We start from the raw sequence: 24,726 nt of genomic DNA, 5'->3' as shown, positions 1-24,726 counted from the left end.
AATGGGTCAAGGTCTACTGTAGTCAACTAAAATAATTAACCAGGTAATGCCTATCTTCATTGGAAAGTAATCAAAACAAAACTAGGTTATGCTCATACTAATCTTACTTTTGTGGGTTAAGCTATCCTTATCCTAGATTAAGGTGCATTGATAAATAAAATTAAATAATTGGTTGGTGTGTGAATTCTTGATATTATGAAAAAAATATACCATATTTAAAATTTTGTCTTGCACTTATTTTTTTATGTATCATTTGATCTAGATTTATAATTTTTATATTTTTAAATAATTATCATTTGATACATTTCTTATATAAAAACAAAAAAGTTAAAAGAAAACCAAACAAACTCTTAGTGTGAGAATTATTGTTATTGTGAGAAAATATAGATAATACAACTGTGCATAAATTATCACAAATTAAAAATTAATATAGTCACGTAATCACTTAAAAATATCATGTGCATTTATATTTTAAGGTGGATTTTTTTTTTAATTTTATCCTTAAATTTGTATGTTTTTTAATTTGATCTTTTGGTCTAACTGAGTGCCTAATTAGTCCCTAAATTCAGTATTGTTACTTTTGTAGATATGTATTGAGTATTCTCATCTTTTTAGGTCCATTCAATGCAAGTATTCTTTCACAACTCTTTTCAAATTTTATCTTACAACAACTTTGCCGTAAATCACAAAATAATTGACTTTAGGCAATTAATTTTCCGTAATAACAGTAGTTAGACTGAAGCATCCAATTAAAAACAAATAGAGGTTTAAGGATTCAATAAAAAAAAAGATTCAGAGATTTAATTAAAATTATCAAACAATTACAGGACCTAAGAAAATGTTAAAATAAATCATATAGAATAGTAGATGTAGCTGAGGTCAATATATTAATGCAATGTTTGCTACTACAAATGATTTGCGGAGCATCAAAATCAAATATTATTGTCGCTATCTAAGTTAAAACGTTTAAATTCCTTTTCATGATTACACGTCATTATCTTATTTTTTTTATTTTTTTTCTTTCTCAAAGTCAATAAAAATCCATAGACAAAATTGTGTTGAGTATTGTTTTAAAAAAAAATTATCGTCACTGTAATGTGTTTATTGTTATTTTTATGTAATTAGACTATTAATAAAAAAAGAGAAAAAGGATAATTTTAGATAAATACATTTTTTTGAGAAGGATATACAAGAGTGTATTAAACTAGATTTCTTAATTATTATGAAAATAAGAACAATAAATATATACAATTAAATATTTTTTAATAATTAAGACTACAAATAATATACATGAATTTTAAATAATTATATGATCATCAACTATCTTTTAATCTTAATTATCTATATATGTTTAAAAAATAGTTTATCATTTCAACTAAATGATGTAAGTTCATTTTGATTTTTATCATTCTTATTTATTATACAATAATTACTTTTAATTTTATTTCTTAAGTTGTCAGCTGCTTCACTTTATATTTTAAAGGATTGACTAACTTATCCCAAATAAAAATGAGATTAAAAAGCTCCACCAAAGCTAGTAAAAATATGGTTGTCTAACTTGTCCAAGTTAAATTTTCTTAAAATACATTTAAGATATGATTTTATTATAATATTTTAAAAAAATAAGTAAATGTACATTTACATAGAGTTTGTTAATATATACTTTTTGTTATAATGAGTGTCTTAGCAAGATACAACTTGGATTTTCTTAACATGCATAAAGATGTAACTTGCTATATTACTCTTTTTTGGAAAGACAAGTAGATATATGTTATAAATATCTTAAGAAAATTATATTAAAAAACTTATTAATAAATTTTAAAAAATTCAATACAAAATCTAAATTTATCCTTATCTAATTTCAAATTACAAAGTTTGAAATTTGTTGGTATCTAATATTTCTCACATGACTTTTATTTTGTTTTAAACTATAATAAACTAACAATTGATAAATTAAAAAGTCTTCTCCTTTAGTAGAGACTACTTGCAATTATCTCTCTTTGAGAAATGATATTGATACAATAATTTGTATAACAAATCTTACAACAAAGAAATAGAAAGAAAAAAAAGTGAGAGGAGAATTTTTTTTTTGAAATATAATAAATGATATGATAGAAAAAGATATACACAAAAAATTATGTTATATAAATTGTTATACTTATATCATATCTCATTATTTTTTATGAGAAGCAATATCTTAAAACTATAATACCTTCAATACTTTTTTTTAAATTTTTTTTGTTTTCGTAAAATATATTAATAAAATATAAAAGTTAATCATATATCATAAAGTTAAATATTTGTATTTTTTACTGATTTTTTTGTATTTTTTTATGGAGCATTTTTCTTTCTCTTACCATTGTCAACTTAGAGACGTGTATTGAGACGCACAAGATAAGTAAGGAAATGTTCAAATTCATAAATCATCACGAGTTTTTAATCCCAAAATAAATTCATTATGTCCAAATCCAGCACAGTTTTTATTTCCAAAATACATCACGGAATGAATTTTCTTCGACACTTAACTATTTTTAACAATCCCAACTATTTAACACCTTTTAACACTTTACTTTATACTTAGTAAAAGGATTCTCCATCAAGACAGCGTTAACAGGATGCGTGATGTACTAAACCATTTTGCAATTTATCACAATTTATAACCGTCAAATTTTGAAAATTTTAAATTTTAAATATAGTTTCGGGACCAAAAAAAAGTAAAGAAAAAAAAAAGAACAACTCAGAAAATTGAAATCCCTAAGCCTTAAAATCAATTCCACAATAATAATAATTACTAATATATATATATTAGTACTCACCTTTATAAAATAAAATATAAATAAAATTATTATTAAAATTATAGATAGTAACAACAATAACAACAAAAAATGAAATCTATAAACTTAGTAATTAACGTGTTGGGTTTATTTCCTGTTTGGTTATTCACACAAATCTAGTCTAAAGCTTGCTTGCTTCATTAATGTCCCAACATCATCCGGTAGGTCTTGTAATTGTGGTTAATATTCTGTAGTAAATTCTAGCTTTTAGATACCAAGAAATACAGCAGATCTCGTGTGTAGACAATCCTTATGCAATTTAAACAAGAATTAAAATATGTTAATGCACAATTATTTTTATTTTTTTTCTGCCAAAAGAACTTAAACGAGAATTAAATCTGAAAAACTCAGTCCTAGCAATGTAAACATAGAATGATGCAGCAGGATAGTAGATGCCTACTTTGCAACCACCACGATGAATGTATCATCATCATGCACATCCCACAAGGTCATCCCTTTTGCTGCAACAATTTGATGAGGTAGTTTCTTCCACTGCAATAGGTAGAATGTTGAATAATATTCAAATGGCTGTGAATATTACTTGGCTCCCATGGGAAACGACCACCTTATATGCAAGAATGATCTGCATTCAAGGGATATTAGATTGTACTCTCCCTCAGTGGGATGAGTGAAACTCGAAATAAAAAGCCATTTTCATCCCTAAATTTGGTGAGCATTGTCATATTAATATCTGAAACTAAGAAAAATGTCAAACAAGTCTCTAAATTTCACTACTTACTCTCATCAATCCCCAAACATATGTTAATATTATCACCTAAGTCATATGTTTTTTTTTAATTTTAGATTAATGCCATTGTCATTTTGCACTCTTATTTGACATCTTAGTTTCAGGGACTGACGTGACAAAACCTTACAAATTCAGGGACTAAAATAACAGTTTACTGGTGAAACATAACTCAGATGGCTCCTTCAGTTCTAACACCCAGCAAACTGCACGTGGGGGTTTACTATGCGAGCACCTAGGTAGTAGGTACTCAAATCAAAACGACATGGGTTAGCTACCTTGAACTCCACAATAGTAAAATTACACCATTCTATGAAAGTAATTTTGAGGAACTAAGAAGAAAATACAATCCTCAACATTTGCAAATTATCATTAATGGATGAAATTCTGCAATATCAATTTGACAAGAATTAACATTTTCAACCTCTAAGATATATCCTGCAAATAAAATGTATTCAATACTCTGTTTCCAGGACACCATCAATAAGACCAAACTCCAAAGCCTGCACAGAGAAAAGGCAGAAACAAAAAACTATCCAGTAAGATCACACATTTTCAGAAACTAAGATCAAAACATAATAGCAGCACTCACTGAAACTAGCCACCTTAATAATATCCTTTACAGAAAATAGACGAATAGCTATTTAGGTTACAAGCAACAATGGTGCTTTGACAAGCATTATTTTATAGACGAATTAAGTCAATCAAATACTTCTTGGTGGCTGGGATAAAGTAAACAGAAAATCCAAATTATATTGAAACATTTACTCCTGTCCATCTACCAACTTAAACCTTTTTTCTTAAATTTCATTTCCTATTAGCTATTGGCAATACAGCACATTTTATTTCTGAGAAGTGAGAACTTGTGCTCAATTCAACGAACTTATTTGACTGTTGTGGAAGGAAATTCAAAAACAGTTCACATTACCTCAGAAACAGACAGAAAACGGTCCCTCTCTGTGTACTGTTGCACCTTCTCTAATGGCTGTCCAGTAAAAACACTATACATCTTGTCAATTTTCTGTAATCCAAATAAACAGTAAGTATGAGGAAGGACTTAAGCATAGCATTCCAAGAACTGTCAAATAAACAGTAACAAGAAAAAATAAGCCACAGAAACTTGGGCATGTGATGAAGAAAATGTGTCAATGAAGATTTTAGTTTCACACATTGAAAATTGGAATTCCAAGAAGCTAAGTATAAATGTATAGGGTATAGTTTTCCAGTAACAGGGAATCCAAGAGGCAGTGCATGATAATGAATTGAGAAAACCCAATACCTTATGAGTTAACAAAAAATCTATTTTCAGTGTGATGAAGATCATAGGAGCATTAAAGTTGTACAAATTATTAGAATTGTGCAAATCAAAGGAAGAAAGACTAACATGGCGAGATTGAACAGCTTCATTCACTTGGCGTCTGACATCCTCAACATGACCCTGTAGTGAGATTAAGAACAGTCAGAATGACAATGTCTACTGTGTATTGATCAAGATCCTGCTACCCATCAATCAAAATTATTTTATAGTATTTCCAGTGTAAAAATGAAGAACTTTCATTAGTAAATGCATCGATACATAAAGTTTCAAATTACAGAATGCATTCTACAATTAGCGTGGAAGATGACTTCAAACATAACATTTGCATTGGAAGAGATCAGTCTCCCAGTACAACTTTTAGATGATTCATTGCAACTTGTCACATAAAATTAATGGGCTACTTAACAGGCAAATTGGAACATGAGCTTCTCTCAAGTCTGGAAATTTAGGTTCTCTAGTTTTATAGAAATTTGTAATTTGTAGGGAGGAAGGGGAACATGATGTGGTTTTGACCACTTAGCTCATATACTAGATGGTGCCAAGATCAAATTTGTCATATCTTAATATTATTATTATGATATAACTTATCACTGCATTATTATTACTCTTTTCCTACGTCGAATCAGTATGGGAGATTTTTCTGTTTCATGACACCTCGGCTTCTGTAACAAATTCTTACCCCACATCCACTCTGTGGTTGATGTATCGTTATGCGAGCATTTGGCATCGCATAGCGCATTCCCTTCTCACCTCCAGCAAGGAGAAGTGCTCCTTGGCTTGCAGCTACTCCAAAACACACGGTACCAACCTTGGGCTTTATCTGAAAAATGGAGTCACCAAATACTTTCAGGGTAGAAATATTGATCACTATTAGGAAATCAAAGTAACTAGAAAAGAAGGGAAAATGTAAATGGATTCGAAGTGAGTGTATGTCCATTGGAAGGGGTGACAAAACCTTGATCTTACCCAAGACATGCAATCATAAATTGCCAACACTGAATATGTGCTTCCACCAGGACAATTTATATATACCTGCCAGCACAAGCAGGTTATTGTAAATCCCATTTCGTGACTTAACAATGAAAGTAAAGTAGCATTGTCAAGACATAACAAACCAGTATGTCTGCATTTTCATTTATAGTAGCTAGAGTCACAAGCTGGGATATAACTCTCTGAGCCACTTGTGAATTGACTGGCTGACCTATGAAGATTATACGATTCCTGAACAAAACAGATGTGAGATCAAGAGGTCCTCCAGGAGTCATCACTGCTGGAGTTATCGGCGGATTCCCCTTGGCTTCAATTGCACCATAACTGCAAGTAAACTGGAACATCAGTAAGTCCTTTATCCATTCACTAATTAAAAAAGTGCAGACACGGGGCACTAAATTCATGTCTGTGAAGGAATCCTTTTCAATTGAAGGAGAATAATGCATTAGTAATGTTTATCAGCTGAACGCATTAGTAATGTTTCACATTGAACTCCTTTATAACCTAATTAACCTCATATACAGATAAACTTTTTCTTTTCCAGTAAAGGATCATAGACAAATCAGACACTGAACAATGCATAATAGTAAAAAAATAAGTATTCATAAGCACCCTACCAAACAACCACATAATACACGGAGGTGAACAAAAATTTACCTTGTACTAGCACCATGGATATTTTTCTCATCATGTTTTAAAGGAAAGCCACGGCTTTTACTTGATAACCCTGTATAAAACAAAATATACATATAGTAACTTGCTTTATTATGCAAAGTAGTCCATGTTAATAACTCGTAGCTTAATAGATAAACAAAAAAAACACTTGTTTGTTAATAAGACTCAATTTTAATTTGCAGATAGAGTAAAGAGTTTTCATTTATCAATGAACCATAAGGTACCAATTGTTCGAAACCTCTGCTACAAGTGAAAATCTTAGTCACTACAACGTTGTGACACTTTTTTATGTGCTAACTTGTGGAATTGGGATCAAAATTGAACTCTTGATTAAGTCTTGTTTGGATAAACTTATCATTTCTCAATAAGCACTAAAATGAAATAAATTTCTCTTATAAGTTAAAATTAACTTAGGAATAAGCTAATTTATAGAAGCTCACTCTTAAGATTCTTGAAAAGCTGATTTTAACATACACATGAACTAATTTTAACTGAGGGAAGAAATTTAATTCATTTTACCTTCTTATTTTCTTCTCCTACAAGTGTTTATGAAGAAGTTTATCCAAACAGGACATAAATATCTTAAATTACGCAAGACAGTTAATTATTATAAAACTAGGTCAATTTGCTTCAACAATAGGGGATCAGCACACCCAAAACGAGGTTAAACTATCACAGCATAGAAAAGGCACCAAATTTCGAGTTGCAGTCAAAGAAAAAGTTGTCAAATTAGAAAGTTACCAACTTCCGATGAATGGCCATATGGGTTTGGCAAGGAAGAAGCTATCGAGCACGGGTTTCTGGTAAAATGGTAGTTCAAATTTAGGTTCGCATAAAACAATTGGAAAAAAAGTGAAAGTTGCATTGGGTGATATGAAAATGAACCTTTGAGAAAATACGAGGTGGGAGGGACTTCTGGTGCGAGAAGCGATAGCCAAGCTGGAACTCGCAGGCACTGACAAAGCTTGAGGTACCATTGTTGAATGTTGAAACTCCGAAACTAGGTGGCACAGGGATACCAATCTTCTATTCGATCCCACAGAGGTTAATGGTTCTGTTTCTCGAAGCCCATTGGATCTCCTTGTTGTCCTTTTTGGGCCATCTGTGGTATGGCCCGTTTTGTTGCTAAACTTAATCAAGAAGAATAAAAAATAATAAAAGAATTATTTTATTCCTTAATAACTTTTTGGAGAAAAAAAAAAGCACAGTTAAAATTTTTATATATGTAAACCTTTCATTCGATCTTACATTTTTTGTTTTAAAATGAGTCCATGATATTAATTTTTTTTTCATTTGTTTTCAGTAAATGCCACTTATATATATATATATATATATATATATATATATATATATATATATATATATATATATATATTAGTCCCTCTAAAGGTTGGACTAAGAGTATAAGTCAAGCGTCTAATTCAGGTTGTTAAATAAGGTGAGTAAATTATTATAAATTTTTAATATTATTTTTAATTTTTATGAATAAAAAAAGTCTAAGAGAATAATAATGGAAAAATTGTGTAGAAATATTTACGGATATGACTTATGCACATGGACCGAAATCAGCTCAAATGGTAGTCATGATATTTTATTAAAATTATTATAATATATATATATATATATATATATATATATTAAATTACAAAAAAATATATTAGTGAAAATAAATAAAAAAGTCAAAAATATCCCTACTCATAACACATTCGTATTTCTCCCCCCCCCCCCCCCCTCTCATTCTCACTTCGGCATCCTTTTCTTTTTCCATCTACTTTCTACATTTGTTTCTTTTTTTTATCTTTTTTTCATGGTCATGGCATGGCTTGGCTTAGGGAGACTGTTTAGAGAAATAGAACAATTTTAGGAGGAAGGGTATACTTGTTTGAATAAAAGGAAGAATTTCATCAGATTCTTCTCTAGACAGAAATTTTGAAGAGGTTACACAATCTATCTTCATATATACTTGGGGATGGATGCTAAACACATTCAGTTTGGGGTCCATGTGATTGTGATGCATTATTAGGATCCTTCCTTCGATCGTTTTTTTTTTAAAAAATCTTTGTCATCTTCCTCATGGAATTCATCATGCTTTATGTCTTCTTATGATTATCATCTTAGTTTTTTTTTTCTTTTCATTTTTCTGTTATTGCGGCCATTATTAACTTTTATATATATATATATATATATATATATATATATATATATATATATATATATATATGCTTGCTTGTTATTCATTTCTACATCAGAGCCTTGGGCCATGTTGATATATGATATTTATTAGTATGATCCTCTGGAGCGAGCTATTGCAAATCTTGATACTTATTTTATATTCTTTGTAGCTATCATTATAGCACCACTGCCTGGTGCATCCTATACTAATCCATAAAGGCAAGGCAAAAGAAAAGAGTTGAAAAATCAAGCTAAGGGATCTAGGACAAATTTGGTCATAAAAGCTAGCTAGCTATCTATCATTCTCAGATCAACATAGGGTCATGAAAAAAGATCAAAAGGAAAAAAAAAAATAAAGCTAGGAAGAAGCCAAAGGAGCCACATTCTTCTGGTTGAATTTTGACTAAAATGAATAGTGGCAAGTGGTAACAGATCATATCACTTTTCTTGATTCATATACTTCCCTCAATATTTGACTAATTATCAAAGTAATATGGTTTCTCTTGATCAGATCGTTTGACTCTTTGTGCGTCCCATGTAGTGGGAAACTGAAATTGTTGGCTAAACTGTTCAATCTGCAGCAGCTGTCATGAACCTCAAGGCTTAGCTCATCCCACAAGACCACTCAAAAGTTTCCAATTCCAAAACAGCCCACTCCTTTTGATTTAAGGCTGTGTTTGAGTTTGAGTAAAGATTTCAAATGCAACTCAACCATAAGCTGTTAGAAACCAATATTAAAGTGACAACTGACAAGCCTTGCTTCGTTCATTTAATTGGTGATTCACACACCATAAGCTAAAGGTTATATATATGTCCAAAACCTCAATTAAAGATCTCAAACACATTTGGTGTCTATGACACATATAGTCAAAATTTTCAATTTACAAAAGGGAAGTTGATAAAACTCAGCTACTACTGATCACATAGAAATTATCTGAAATATTGAACATGTATTGATTTCAGATCATATAATAATTGCTCTATATATATGCATATACATACCATGTCGATAAAGGATAAAAAAAGGGAACAAGTTTGAATAAAACATAAATACAGTACAGACACGAACATATGACAAAATTTAATAATAACAAGAGATGTCATGACTATAATAGAACATAAAAATAATATAAAATAAAAATTGAAAATCGTAAGAGAATTTCATATTTTAAAAATAAGTATGAATCATTAAAACATAATACTACATCATATTGAAATTTATCTCTAATTATTGTAATATTCAACACCGGTATTGGTATAAACTTAAATAAAAGTAAAAAAGATATTATAAAAATATAACTAAAAGTATTTGAAGTGTTTGAACACTATTTGACATACTGACATAATTACAACATGATACGACTATCTTTTAGTAGTATTTGTGTGCTTCTGATTAACTTATAAATGGAGAAAATAAAATAAATCAATGACGTAAAATAAATTACTTTTGTATAAATAATGCGCCTTATTTTTTTTTCAATAATTTTCTTGTCAAAATTTTTTAAGCGCCTATAAATTTATAGGGTTTCTCTCTGGAAGATAATTAGAAACAAATATTTATCTCAATTGAGAAATTTTAGTGATTAAGTTTGAAGCTAATCCAAATTAACTCTGCGAAAGACAATATAATTATGCTTTTCTTAAATATGAACCAATGAGGACAATCTAGTTTTCTCCTCCAACATTCCTTGCATATTTCTTTTGCACCGTATATAGATACATACTCATGCATTAGGTGTTCCTTTGCTCTTAAATTTTAACATTATTATATCAAAATCACATGACAACATCCCAATTTTGGGTCTAGACCCTAATCAAGTTTGCTCTAATGCCTACCCAAATAAGACACGAATTTCCAAATATATTTATGCGTGTCTAGGATGGGAAGATATTGCTAAACTTTATTTAACTAATGTGGAAAAGCACTTGTCCAATAGCTTGCTTCAAAAGTTAATTCTCCCTTCCCACATATATTTTTAAATGAGTTGAACGATCATTGTTTAATTAGAGTGACGTACGCAACTTTTGGTGCCATTTAATTGTCGTGATCAAATAGCATCACATTGTTGACAGCAAACATTAAAAAACAAAACAAAACAAAAAATAATACTTAGTAGAATGCATTGTTTCTCCAACCACATAACACATTAATCAATTAAAAATTTAAACCAATTCAAACTCCTTATGAAAAATTATGTTATAGACACAAGTAGGCATTCTGATGCAGAAACTAAGTTGACTTTGGCAGATCCAGATAGATCACAACCCATCCCCCCATAGGACACAGAAAAACACAAGGCAATCTTTACAAAAAATAGTGCTTACATGCCACGCATAAACCTATAGGAAGCAAAATTAAGTGCAACTGAATTTTGATTCGATTTCTTTATAGGCATCATAATCATTTTATTTAGTGATGCACATTTAAGTTGACTTTGAAGAAAAAGCCAACGGAGCATTTTGGCGAACTCATAATAAGTCATATCTAATCTGGGGTTGTCTTTTTGTGAACTTTATCTCATAGGACAAGATACGCCCACAAATTATCACATCTCCGGCTACTCCCACTGAATACCGTCTTTATTGAAATCATTTGATTAAATCTTCTAACAGTTTTGAATATGACCATCTTTTTGTGAGTACTGAGTAACATATACTTGCTAGGAGTACATAAAAAAGTGATGATAATTATAAGGTTCATTTGAACTTTTGAACGACAAGTTTCTTTAATTTTTTTCTTCATTTTATATATTTTATGCTGGTTATGAAATTTGACATCTTATACCCTTTTGTTGTAGAATAGGAGAATATACAAGCTATATGCTTGGTGTATGACATAGTGTCCACACTTTTCAATTAATAAATAATAATAAACCAATATTCAGAGTTGCGCTTATAAGTATGCCAGCATGACGAGTAACAAACCATATTAAGCCCCTTACCTCACATGTGAGGCTTAGTTTATCTCATTCATAAGGGCAAAAATTAACTAGAGTAATATTCAATGTTACTTTTGTTAGCGATAACAACCAAAAATCTAAAATTGAGTAAGCATGCATACACATAAACACAAACATTTAACAACATTCAACAAATGTTTCTGTCATCAAGACAGAACGATTGATAGGGCAAATAGGATACATGAATTATATATAATAAACCACGATACAATATTACAATATTATATCCATGTACACCATGGGAGGCGAGGCCCCTGCACCCTCAACCCTCATAACGCAATAAACAGGTGATTCAAGCCTAAAAGACATATTATTGCTCCGATCCAGCATCTATCTGCCTATAGAATGAGTTATGCACAATAATTTTTATATTTTTGGGCTTCTCTACTTATGAACTAAGCATATCAAAGGACAAAATTTATATAGTTCCACAAGTGTTTTTAGTTATGTTCTCTAATGAATTGAAATTTCCTCTATAATCTATGTTGACTTTTAATTCAAATGATTATTATAAAAATTATTATTCAAGTAAAACTCTAATTCTAATTAGAATACAGCACCACAAACACCTTGCGACTAGAATGAAACCGGAACTTTTCACTTCAAAATTTACTTATCATATACATATCATTCGCTCCTCTCCCTCTCTCTCTTTTTTATGAAGACATTCACTCCTTTCTGAATTTTAAACGTGTCAAAATTAGTATTTTTCAATTGACTAATTTTATATATAGGTCACAGTCAATGACTATTCCAAAGTCAACCCTAATATTTGAAACATAACTTTTGCATAAGCCAGAGTTTTGTGAATAAATGGTTGTGAGGTTGTTTTGCATGGCAGAGGAGAGTAAATAACTGTTTCTGTGCATTGTAATATTATTATAAGTCCTTTGCAATTGTGCACCAGAAAGAAGAGAAATGTTTACCAATGCTTAATTAATGAAGGCAATACTAGATCTCTCACATGTTAAACCTAAACCTAAATGAAGTTGAAATGATTACTATAAATATAATATAGCAATAGCGAAGAAGTGCCGCGACTTCTGCAAACATATGCTAGGGAGTAGAGAGACAGTGTACCGACCCTATAAACTTGGCTAATAATCCATCCCGTTCCATTATCTAAACATACCAAAATTGAAATCATGTGACACAGAATATAATTATCTTTATCTTTTGCTAATTTGTTATTTTTTTTTATATGCACACATCTCAAAAATACATACCAAAATCAAAGGAGACAACTTTCTGTTGTCCCATTTTGAATTTTGATATTCAGATATCATTTTCCTAATCAAATAGCCATCGTGTACAAGTATTTCCTGGCCTTGCGTTCTGGTTGGAGTATCAGTACTTTGCAATATAAAATAGGTTTAATTATCACAATTTTAGTTTTCGTAATAACAAATTTTTTTTATGTTTTAGTCTCTGATGTTAGTTTTCTGACAATATAAAACTATCACGGGATTGAGGCACAAGGACTGAAATGTAAAAAAATGCTTGTATATAGAGCTAAATAATTAATTAAACCTATAAAATAAGTACAATTATTAAATTTACTAAAGGTGAATGCAGTTGACTCCAAAAGGAAAACTCAGCAGGAACTATTGGAACTCAAATGCACGCACCTACATGATGAATGTAGAAGTTGTAAAGGGAGAGCATTACTCTTCCTGATTTTAATCTGAACCACTCTTTTTTCTTCTACTTTTTTATTTTTCATTTTGGGAAAGTTTAGCCATCTATGTACTCTTCCCATTTTCCTATAAGTTTTTCACACAAACACATACATATCGTATGTGTGTGGATCACTTCTTGCCTATAAAAAGAGATGCTCAGAGGCTTAAGGTCCTAGCCTTCACAAATCTAATGAGAACTCCATATCTTAGCAAAAAAATGAAGTCCTTTGCTTTTTTCGTAGTCTTTTCTCTTCTGGTAAGCTTTTATGAAGCAGCTATAGGAAACTTTATTTTATCTTTTATTATGTGGAGCCTCGTTTACCATGTGTTGTTGATGAATTCTATTTTCTTTCAACTTGAATAGGTTGTCAACCTCAGCTATGCAAGAAAAGACATGGGAGACTATTGGAAGAATATGATGAATGGCCAACCTATGCCTGAAGCAATCAAAGACCTCCTTGTTCAAGATCCACAAGTATCAGATGCAGTGAAGGATCATTTTATTAGGGACTTTGATATAAAGCCTAACACCATATTATATCACACACATGTTGTGCCCAACAAGCAGAAGCAGAAGCAGAATATTCAGCAGGCCATGGCCAAGAAATTAGAACCAAAGTTTCAAGGAACTGAAAGACATGGTTGAACAAACTATAAAAAATTTAAGCTTAAATCATTTGCTCGTGATTAGAGATGAAGATACAAATATATCTCTAGATAGTATATGACCCATAAAGATCATGGTCTTAATTTAGTATCTTGTAGAGCTATTTGTTTCTAAGCCTCTCTTTTTCTGCTGAACACTTGAAGCCTTTATTTATAGATGTATCTTCTATATGGTTATCCCTTTTTTTATTAGTTGCATATATATTATCTTTGAGTCCTGCAGAATTTTTATGATCAATAGACATGATGCATATTGTCAGGATTACTCTTCATAACTTCTTATTCAACTTTTGCTCCCAAAATTTCTGTTTAGTCCTCAGAAAGATCTACAATTGGTGAACCATGGATGGTTTTTATCGTTCGGGTAACATTTTTAGTGTTATCTTTTTTCCTTCTCAGAGCTTCAAAGAAAGGAAGCCTATTAATTTAGATGAAGATATTATAAGAGGATACAATTTAATCTTCCATGTGGGTGAAAGCAGGTCATATTTTACATGGTACTAAAAATTTAATTTCCCTCTGGAATGAATCTTTTCTCTTTTGAGAGATAGGCTTGGTGCATGCCCAGTCACATAACTCAAATGTCACATGTTGACCAATATGTTGTACTTAGGCTGGTTTAGAATATGATTGCACTCACCGAAGAAAATGTTGATTTCTAAATGCTATCAACTGTTGATAGTACTCCAAAACAAAGAAATTTGTGTAATAGTAATAAACAAGACGTGTTCTTACTTATTTTATGTTGCGTGGCCCAGTTGAATCGGTACGGTTTGTGTACTTGCATAAGTATTTACTTTTTTTTATCATAATGCATAATTAGTTGTTATTTTTTTGTCAGAATACAGTAGTTGTTGAATCAGTGTATTTTTTTCCTTGGTCAACTATTTATAGAAGTAGAAACAGATAATTTTCTTTGAACCCAACCCCGTTGGGCTTCAGGATCTCTTTGGTACGAGTGCCCATGGTGGATAGCCCATCTTGATTGACAGGATTCTTCAACCAATAAGGTCAAACTCAAATTTGGCTATTGCTTCCTGCATTTTCTAGTAGCTTCTTGCACTCACTTTTTGCCTTCCGGGATAGTCAATTCAAGATGTAAAATTACATTTAGAATTCACTCTTTTTTTTACTTCGAAAATCACTAATCCAAAAGGTTGAAAAAACATTCTGAAAAGAGGACAAGAAGTAACTTGGAAAGTGCAGGAAGCAACAATCCACAAATTTGAACCTTGGACTCCAACTATGGTTAAAAAAAATACTGTTGAAGTAGTAATTGCTGAAAGTTGAAGGGCTAGTAGCTTCAGCAATATAGCATACAGAAACTTGATTCCATTCAAGATGTTTCTCACTTCTGCCAACCCTGCTTTATTTTTTTTAATGGAATTCAGTAATTACGATTTGTTTGTTCCATTTGCACTTTTGCAAGTAGTCGATCCTTTGTTAACTTGTAGTATTGACTCTCCTATGTTATTTATCCAATAATTTAATTATACTTTTTGTTTATACGGCTCATAATAAAAACAAACTAAAACAACATTAATATAAAGTAAAAAAAACACGTTTGAAAATTAAATTCCAAAAATATGCAAAATTTTCATATTTTTAGCATTTAAATTCCAGAACATTGTTTTTGGATTCATCGCTTTGGAAATTAAATTCAAAAGGTATGATAATTTTGCATATTTTGATAATTTAAAATTTTAAAACAATGAATCCAACCACATATAAATACATTGTTGGAATAAAATTTGTTTTAAAAATGCCTTTAAAAAAAAGAACTACCAAAAGTAACCTCCAAAAATATTTAGATAATATTCCTTATTATAATCTGACATGAGTTTTCTTTCTGCTCTAAATCAAAATCCATGAAAGTAGTTCAGCACCTTGCTACTATAAATTCTAAATTAAAATTTTAATGTTTATTATACTATCATTGTATTCTGATTAAATTTATAAAAATATAAAGGGGTTATAAAATAGTTAGCGTCAAAATGTAAAGGTTGAGGAGTGAATTAATGTAAAAAGATAAAAGTTGAGGGGTGTGTGTGAAAATAATTAATTTAAAAACATCTAGGTTTTCTTTTTGGAAGCCATTAAAAATAGCAAGGTTGATGCATGTGTTTTAAAGTTCATAACAATCAATTATTTTATCATACATCATAATCAATTATTTTATTATACCATGTAAAAAAAGAATCTTTACAAACTATCAATGTGTTTTAATTAAATTCATATAAAAAGAATTTTATTTTTATACACATACAGTGTAAATATTATTATACATTAATATTGACTGGTTATAAATCATCATAAACATAATTTTTTAAAATTAATTTTCATAATAATCAATAATTTTGTCATACATAAAAAATTTATGATTGAATAAAAATATAAAAAATCAATTCATTTTAATATTTTTTTATTAAATTTTCTTAACTTTAAAATCTGTCAAAATTAAGTTTTTAAATAATTCTGTAATATTATCTTGTGTAAATACTACATGCACAAATACTATAAAAAAGATTCCATTGTTATCTATTTACAATCTGTTATATATAATAAATTTATTGACTTATATAATAATTTATTTTAAAAGTTATGTTAATGATAATTTTTTATGGATTAAGCGTGTGGAATTTTTTACATTAATAACGTATTGAAATTAAACTTTATTATCTTAAAACTATTTAATTAAATAACAAGTAAAATGATAAAAAAAAAATCATTAATAAATTAGAATGATCAAAACTTTCTGTTCAATAATTGGAAAGATATTTCATCGTCTTGATTAAAGATGAGAGTGAACATAAGTCTAACCTAACCTACAATTCCAATCATTCTACCCAAAATAATCTACACTAATTCATGTATTTAAGTTAAATTTGATTTTAAAAAAAGACATGCACTAACAATTACCGGATTATGTACTTGCAAATCCGATGAAGTCGATCGGGTTTGAATGATTTGCTTCTTCTTTTTTTACTTTTATTAGTATTTAAGAAAAGTAAAATATATGTAGATATTTAAAAAAAAAAATCAAATACGTACAAACTCAATGGTTCCATTATGGCCTTAGTTTGATTGGATTGGTTTAGGTTTCGTTATTAAAAAAAATAGTTCCTAACCCAGTTAACATAACTTATTTGGACTTTATGTTCTCAAGTGGAGTAGAATTTTTGAATTCGAATTCTATAGAATGGTGTTTAAACAGCAGCCGATTTTCTTTTTCAGCCAAATTAAACATATTTTTATGTATTTAGTCCAACTTTTAAATTAAAAGGTAAATAATAAAGAGTATACAGATTATTTTATAAATACTGTAGAAAATTAACATATCCTTTTACTTTGTTTGAATGGAGGAAAGGAAATATTTATACTCAAAACATTAAAATTGAAATAAAGTATAACATATGTTATAAGTTTCACAAACCCATATTTAAAATTTGAAAAAACATGTCACATGAGAAATATGATTAAGAGTCTTTAAGGATTGAACTGAATCGATTTTAAGGGGGGAAAGTTAACAAATTAATTCAATTGAACAAATTTTCGTATTGTATCACTTAATAGATTTGGTTTTAAATGTAATTTTAATAAAAAATAATAATTTGAATTGAAATATTTTTTTTTTCCATTTATGAATTCATCAAAATATATAATATAAGAAAAGATTAATTAGGTGAGATTAATATGAATTTTCTATCAATTATGATATGTTTTAATCAATTATTTTTGTTTTTATTGTAAAACCTTATAATTATATAATAATATAGTATTTATCCCCATCAGCGGTATAAGAAAAACTTACAATATAATTTAAAATAAAAAGCAGTCAGTAGACTACAATGTAATTATATTATAGTGGTGTATTATAAATACTACCCGAATTAGTAATATCAAAAGAAAATTCTATTCATGATCTGACTCTGCATACATATTTAGCACTTTTCACGAGTTTCTTAATAATGGATTTAACTGTAAGGACATTGCTGCATTGAATATTTTAAATTTTTTTACATTTTATTATTTATCTTAATCTCAATTTAGTATATTTCCATATCAATTGTCAAATAATAAATAAATGTGTACTATATTTTAGTTGAATAAAAAAATATTTTATAATTTAAAATACATAAAAATAATGCATATCACAAGAAAGAAATGATACTTGTCCAAAAATTGAGGAACAATTAAAGAAAAAAGAGAAAAAATTGAAAATAATAAATGATGAGATGGAAAGAAAGAAAGAAAAGAAAAAACGAATTATGTACGCTACTCTTTAATGTTGTAGTTAGTTGCTGGATTTCAGTGAATGATTCCACGTGGCCGCACCGTGTTAATTCACTTTCCTCTCCCACAAAGCACACCTCACTCAAGGACGTGGAATGAATCAGATCTTTTCTCACCTCTTTTCTTCTTACCTGCAAAAGGATCTTGACTTTCTAAACAAAAAAAAATTTAATCAGCAAAATAAGATATATTTGTATATATGATGGGCACAAAGGGTGCCCAAACCCATTCTTAAAAAAAAAAAAATCAAACGATCCCATGTGTAACATATGTGTCTCCAACTCCAAGTTTACAAAATATTAATATGATGACATATAAATATTGAAATTTTATTAACCAAGTAACGCAAGCAGAGTGAGCAATATTGAAATTTTTTATGTAAATAAATACTGATTAAAGTTTCTAGTGATGCGAGGAGGAAGACTTGTGATTCAATGAAGATCCCCATAATTTCGGGAGATCAAAGATGACACATTTTAGAAATAAATTAATCAAACGATGCTTGTTAGTAAAATTGGGAGCTTAGCACGTTTGAGACAAAAACAATAGACCGAAGTGGTTGTTGTTGGTAACTTCCCACTTTTTAACATTGCTTGCTCAAATGAGCATCTCAGCCTTTGGGGACAGTGGCACACATTCATGCCAAATGTGACTGTGGTTGGAATACTCATTTGAGCAAGAAACATTACAAAGGGGACTTCAAATCACATCTATATTTCTGTTTCCCTCTGCCACATACAAAGATACCTCAATAACCTTATTTAAAGTGGTTGAGAATTGAAGGGCACTTTGATGAATGAGTCTAATTGACATTTGACTGTCAGCTTAAGATGTTAAAATAGAAAGGACTTATAGTTGTGGCTGCTCATAGAATAGAATGGCAGCTAAAGACGTACCGTTCAACCCCAACAACTAAAACCAATGCCACTCCAATCTTCAACCTATGTATGCTTAAACACAAAAAAAGCTTTAATTGGTATATTAATCAAGTTGCCCTGAATTTGTTCTGTGATTTGGACTCAGTTTTAGGTGTTAGCTTATCCTTTGCACCTGATTAAAACCATGGACCATTTCCTTTTTATGCTCCTGTCCTAATTAATCAGTATCTTGTAATAAAGAAAATAATATAGAGGAGCATTCTCAAATAGGTAAGAAAGTTTGATGTAGAGCACATGCTTTCATCATCGCTCAAGTGAACCCTACTCTGGAGCACGTGACTTCTCCACAACGGTATATGAAAATCTCTTGAACAAGTTACCTTGTGTACAGCGTGCCCAATCTACCACTTTGTTAGCTTTTGTTTATGACACCTTCTCAAAGTTTTTTTTTAAGAATATTTTTATATATTTTTTATTAATAGATAATGAATTTTTTAATCATAAGTTATCATATATTTTAAATGTATTAATTTTTATAATAATTATTTTAAAAGTCATACTATCAGTAATTTTTAATTAGTTAAGAGTGTAAAAAAAATTATACAAATAATATATAATTATTAAACTCTAGACAGATTCAAGAAATAGGTATGTGAAAAGAAAAACAACATTTAAACATACTTAATTGTATCTTATTGATATTGATATTGTAATTTCATTCAAGATGTTACTCGCTTCTGCCAAACGTTGCATGTGGCTGGTGGCATACTCTTCTTCTGACCGAGTCACCCACTTGATGTTGTGTGGCCTTTCTTGAGAGGCTCATGACCCAATTTTGTTAGTTAGCTGTTTTGTTTAGTAAAAATCATATGAAAGCCCATATGCATATGGATATACATGCAATAGTGGTATACATATGACATATGTATATATGCTTGTATTCTTTCATGGTGGGAATCATCATATGCATGTCGTAGTTCTAGCATTATTATTATTATTATTATTTTAAATAAAGACATTCTAAGACGATTTTTTAAAGAACCGTCTTAAAATGATAGTTTTTTTAAAATGATTTTTTAGGAATTGTCATGAAAAATCTTGACTTTTCACGACGTTGACTTCAAAGACGGTTCAAAATCATCTTTGAATATATTAAAAAATTGTTGTCAAAAGCTCTTTTTCTAGTAGTGAACATTTTTTTCATTTATTATGTTACACTATATATATACGAATTAATTTCATGCTGGTTATTTATGATATTTCTTTGCTACTTCCATCTAAATGATAAATATATGATGGAATAAAACTTGTAGATATGCAAAATGCATGGGTTGAAAATGTAACCAAATTAGTTATCTATATTTTGAAATCACCTTTTGCTTGCCAATTGAGCCACATTGGGATACTAGGATCTAACTATCAATTTAACTTTTTTATTATTATTTTTGTCACAAAAGTTTGCTACTACCTTAGAATCAAGAAGGGGTCCAAGAGAATATTGGAAAATGATATGAAAGATCAAGAAATGCCAGAAGGAGTTCAAGGTTTTCTTCGATTGAAGTCTGAGATTCAACCTGAAAAGTATTCAATAAGATCTGAGAACATCTTGTACATGTTGAAGGTCTCAAGCACAAGAGTGAAGAGTCATTTGTTACAAGCACACAAGTTGCCAATGAAAAGAAGGTGTTTTCTAAAGAAGAATTTGAACTAAGATCTAACATTTTAGCTTACGAGGATGATGACATTGATACCAAGGAAAATACGAAACATATGAAAGATTTTGAACCTAGGCCAAACATTTTAACTTACAATAATGATGAGGATATTGATGCTACAAATTAAGAAGCAAACCATGAAAGTCTTTGAACCGAGACCTAACATCTCAGCTTACAATGACAATGATTATAAAGGTGGGAAGCAAGAGATGAATTATGATTTTGAACCCAGGCCACCAAGTATAATGACTAAATGCATCAATTTTTTTTATCAATTAATTGTTAATTTTGTAAATGAAAATATTTGAATTCATGACTTCTCTTTCTTTTTTTTCTTCTTTCACTATCAAATTAATCTTATAATCTCTTGCATTAATGTGACCAAAAGGAAATGTGTGTTATATGAGCGTATCCAATGAATAATATGGTGTGATGCATTATTGTTTCCCAATAACTTAAGGTATATGAGCAAAATAATGGATGATGATGATGTATCCAATGAATAATATGGTGTGATGCATTATTGTCTAAATAACTTAAGGTATATGAGCAAAATAATTGATGATGATGGGTAGATTTTTCGCATTATTTGTATATTTTTCTTAACAATGAGGTTACCAGTAGTTTATTTATATTTTTATTATTTTTGAATAAAAAATTACTTAAATATATTTGATTTATTACAAACATAAGTCATATATTTCTATTTATTCATATTTAATTAATTAAAGATAACGTAAAATACAATTTAATAAGTAAAAGATAAATATAACTAGAAAATTAAAATACAACGAAAATTTGATTACAATAGCACCATTTGATTGAGCAAGGGGCATTAAAATTCTATAAATTAAAAAAAAGGGTCCATTGCTCAAATAATGAACCAGTGCTCGACAAATATCAAGGGCTAGTTGTCCGAATCCTGTCTTATACTGAGAGGGAATCAGGGAAGGCCCATTCTTTGCTTTTCAATTCGGAATAAAGACAATAATATAAAGATTAAATTCATTTAGCATCAATTATGAGTGTTTTTCATGCATTTATTTATAGCATCAATTAAAGCTTTAGTGATTATTCCAATTTCCATGTGTTCATAAAAAATAAAAAATAAAAATCCGTACTATTACTAGCTGAGCTAGGAGCAAACGTCACAAGTTTAGGAGCAAAAATATTGTGTATTTATTAGGAAAGTTTTGGAGTATGGATGGCCAAACCATTGTGACTGAAGATTTTGGAAAAAAATATTGATCAATGACTGATGTTTTGAATTCTTTTCAAATGTCCTAAAAAAATTTAAGAGCATAAATGAATTATAAAAATTACCTTCGATATATTAAAAAAAAATAGATGGTTGGGATGAATTGTTCATAAATTGATAAAGAGGTTTGAGTAAAAAGCTTTGAACATTTTCAATTATAACTTTCAGAAAAATAAATTATTTATTTTGCACCGTTGTTTTAAAAATTAAAACCCATCACAACAACCAGAAACCTTTCCTCTACCACCATGGTTGTTCTACCAATTTCAATCATAAAACCTTATTATCCAACAAATCCATTCACCTGAAGGATCAACCTCCATGCTTTTTTTTCAGTGAAATATGTTACCCATTCAATCTTTGCTTTCATAGTTTGATTTTACCTTCATGAAACCTCAAATTCAGAAACACCTTCACCCATTTTTCATTGAAGCAAATGCCACTTCTCTTTCAATTACACTGAACAAAGCCAGCAACTAAAATCATCACAACTTGTCTTATATCAATTCCAGTAGCAGCAGGGGGCACAAGTTTTAAGTCATTTTCAAAGTCATTAACCCCTATATATTCTAGAAAACACTAATAGGTGGGATCTATTTGTAGTATTTTTTTAAAAAAAAAATTGGGTCTAATTAAAAATACTTAAAACTAAAAAAATTGAGGACATGGATATTAAAAAATGTATTCAGAGCATGTTAGGATTCTTGGAGTTTAACTGGCAACCTCCGTAACATGTAACTTTAAAAACTTGAGGATGAATAGATGATATTAGTACAAAAACTCTGTTCAGTAACTAGTAGTTGTCCAGTTAAAAAAAATGGTTGCCTATGCTGAATTCACTCGACGAACATAGAAGCAACAAACATCACCGATCCATCGTTATAATAAATAAAAATCGTGGCTAATTTTTGTAATTCATTCCATGACGTATCATTGACCATGGTTTTGTAATCGAATAATACCCTCAAAATATTTTTTAGAGTTAATAGACATGTATATCAATTCAATTTAAAACTCTTTTTATATGACGTTTATAATAGTTATTATAAAAATAAATTTATTATATATAGCAAATTGTAATTGAATGATAATATAATTATATAAAAACCTTTACACTTAATTTATTCTAATTTTTATTATGATATATGAGAGAAAACATGAAATAAATAAGGATTTATAATATGATTCATTGTTATTATTCATGAATTTTACTTTTGTATTTTTCATGATATGAAATTTATTGTAACATTAATATATTATTATATTATTTATCACCAACACAAGAAAATTAAAAATTCTTTGATATCTTATTTACGATTTAATTGTGATAAATTTTTTAGTCTGAAATTTTCTCTTTGACACAACTAATTTTCCTTCCACATTTTTTTCAACCAACCATGGCAAGTAAAATAAATGGAGCGCATATATATATATATATATATATATATATATATATATATATATATATATTAAATATCCATCTTTAGTATCGAACTCTTTTTCAGGTTTTGCAGGGGCTAAAAGGTTTTAAAAATTGACCTCAACTTTGTTTAAACTTGCACAAAGACGCCATGTTTCATTATTTTTTGCTACATTTCAATCCTTTTATTTTCAATTTTTTCTTAAGTATATCACTGTAGACAGTCAATTTTATTCACCCTTTTTATTTCTATTGCAAATAATGAGATTCTATTTTGGACCATTTGAGCCCGTTAAAAAAAGTGTATGGTTACAAAATGGGCAATTGCTTCCTACACCCCATTTCGGAATGTAATTTACAGTGGCGCAGGAAGCAATTATAAAGGTACAAGAAGCAATTGCCTACAAAAGTTAACATGGGCTGCATAGGCCCATTTCATTAATAGACCAAAAACAAAAGAAAACATTAAAACAAACAACACAAAAAACAATAAAAAGCAGAATACATAAACGTGTATATAAAAATAAAAAAGTAAAACAATAATAAATAAAAAGGAACAAAAAAATATCCTCATCATATCTGCGGTCATGTTGTGCTCCCTGTTCTCTGGCGTTTATGTAAAAATCTTTAACAATATACAACAAATTTCATATCTTCGGCCATGTTGTGCTCCCTGCCTCTCATAATAAATTTAAAGTAAAAAACTTTAACCATTTTTGTAACAATATATAATAATAAATTCTACTCAAGACATCCGTTAATACTTGCCAGCAATTAAGAATTTAGCTGTGAGGGACGTTGTCTTTAGAAACAATTTACTCAAGATGTCTAACTTTGAATATAATGTCTGTAATGAATTTAAGAAAAAAAAGAATTTAATTTTCTAATTTTCTCAAGCTACTGCTTTCACGAAGAAGAATAAAGTTTGGAAATCGACAATTTCAGAAGAACAGGGGTACATGTAATATTTTTTTCCAATATGGTTGTTCTTAGCGGGAACAATACATTTTCAATGACATCTCAGATTTGACAACTAACTGATATGTACTCCACTGTTTCGTTTCAATTGCAAATGGTGGCAACTGCCAAGGGTATTAAATTTAGAATCTTTGACTGAACTTGG

General features: G+C 29.4%; 2 protein-coding genes, 1 non-coding gene and 1 pseudogene across 5 annotated transcripts; 2 read left to right on the top strand and 2 right to left on the bottom strand.

Moving 5' to 3' along the window:
- Positions 1–3,072: 3,072 nt before the first annotated feature.
- On the bottom strand, positions 3,073–7,620 carry LOC100796744 (ATP-dependent Clp protease proteolytic subunit 6, chloroplastic). Of its 3 annotated transcripts, none has more exons than XR_005887549.1 (10): positions 7,448–7,620; positions 7,304–7,362; positions 6,545–6,614; positions 6,013–6,211; positions 5,864–5,929; positions 5,577–5,717; positions 4,964–5,017; positions 4,508–4,600; positions 3,752–4,082; positions 3,073–3,417 (listed from the first exon to the last, which is right to left on the bottom strand). XR_005887549.1 is itself a non-coding variant. In XM_003541017.4 (10 exons), exons 1-9 carry the CDS (start codon positions 7,537–7,539, stop codon positions 4,035–4,037), a joined length of 822 nt encoding a protein of 273 aa, XP_003541065.1. In that variant the 5' UTR covers positions 7,540–7,620; the 3' UTR covers positions 3,073–3,417; positions 4,004–4,034. The 3 variants fall into 3 exon arrangements, 2 of the variants coding, with proteins under 2 accessions (XP_003541065.1, XP_014619971.1); XM_003541017.4 differs by having other exon boundaries at positions 4,004–4,082; XM_014764485.2 differs by having other exon boundaries at positions 3,073–4,082.
- Positions 7,621–13,547: 5,927 nt separating this feature from the next.
- LOC100794634 (uncharacterized) lies at positions 13,548–14,298 on the top strand. The gene is given in 2 exon segments (NM_001252743.2): positions 13,548–13,629; positions 13,738–14,298. Coding segments are annotated over 2 exon segments (348 nt in total). The 5' UTR covers positions 13,548–13,563; the 3' UTR covers positions 14,020–14,298.
- Positions 14,299–18,913: 4,615 nt separating this feature from the next.
- On the bottom strand, positions 18,914–19,023 carry MIR828B (microRNA MIR828b). The gene has a single exon (NR_126651.1). It is a non-coding gene; the product is annotated as a microRNA MIR828b (primary transcript).
- A 1,074-nt stretch (positions 19,024–20,097) lies between these two features.
- LOC102663966 (organ-specific protein S2-like) lies at positions 20,098–21,393 on the top strand (annotated as a pseudogene).
- The last annotated feature ends 3,333 nt before the right edge of the window (positions 21,394–24,726 follow it).

Source organism: Glycine max, chromosome 12 (genome assembly GCF_000004515.6).
Source record: "Glycine max cultivar Williams 82 chromosome 12, Glycine_max_v4.0, whole genome shotgun sequence".
Lineage (NCBI taxonomy): Eukaryota > Viridiplantae > Streptophyta > Magnoliopsida > Fabales > Fabaceae > Glycine > Glycine max.
Note: the sequence above shows the minus strand (reverse complement) of the source record. Positions and strands in the feature narration are given on the sequence as shown.

Bases quoted from the DNA above. Each gene is read 5' to 3' on its own strand.
- LOC100796744 (XM_014764485.2), bottom strand. From the start codon at position 7,539: ATGGTACCTCAAGCTTTGTCAGTGCCTGCGAGTTCCAGCTTGGCTATC. The intron at 7,363-7,447 runs GTTCATTTTCAT...CCATTTTACCAG, and splicing joins CACCTCGTATTTTCTCAAAG to AAACCCGTGCTCGATAGCTT. The intron at 4,601-4,963 runs GTTAGTCTTTCT...TTTGGATTACAG, and splicing joins AAGCTGTTCAATCTCGCCAT to AAAATTGACAAGATGTATAG.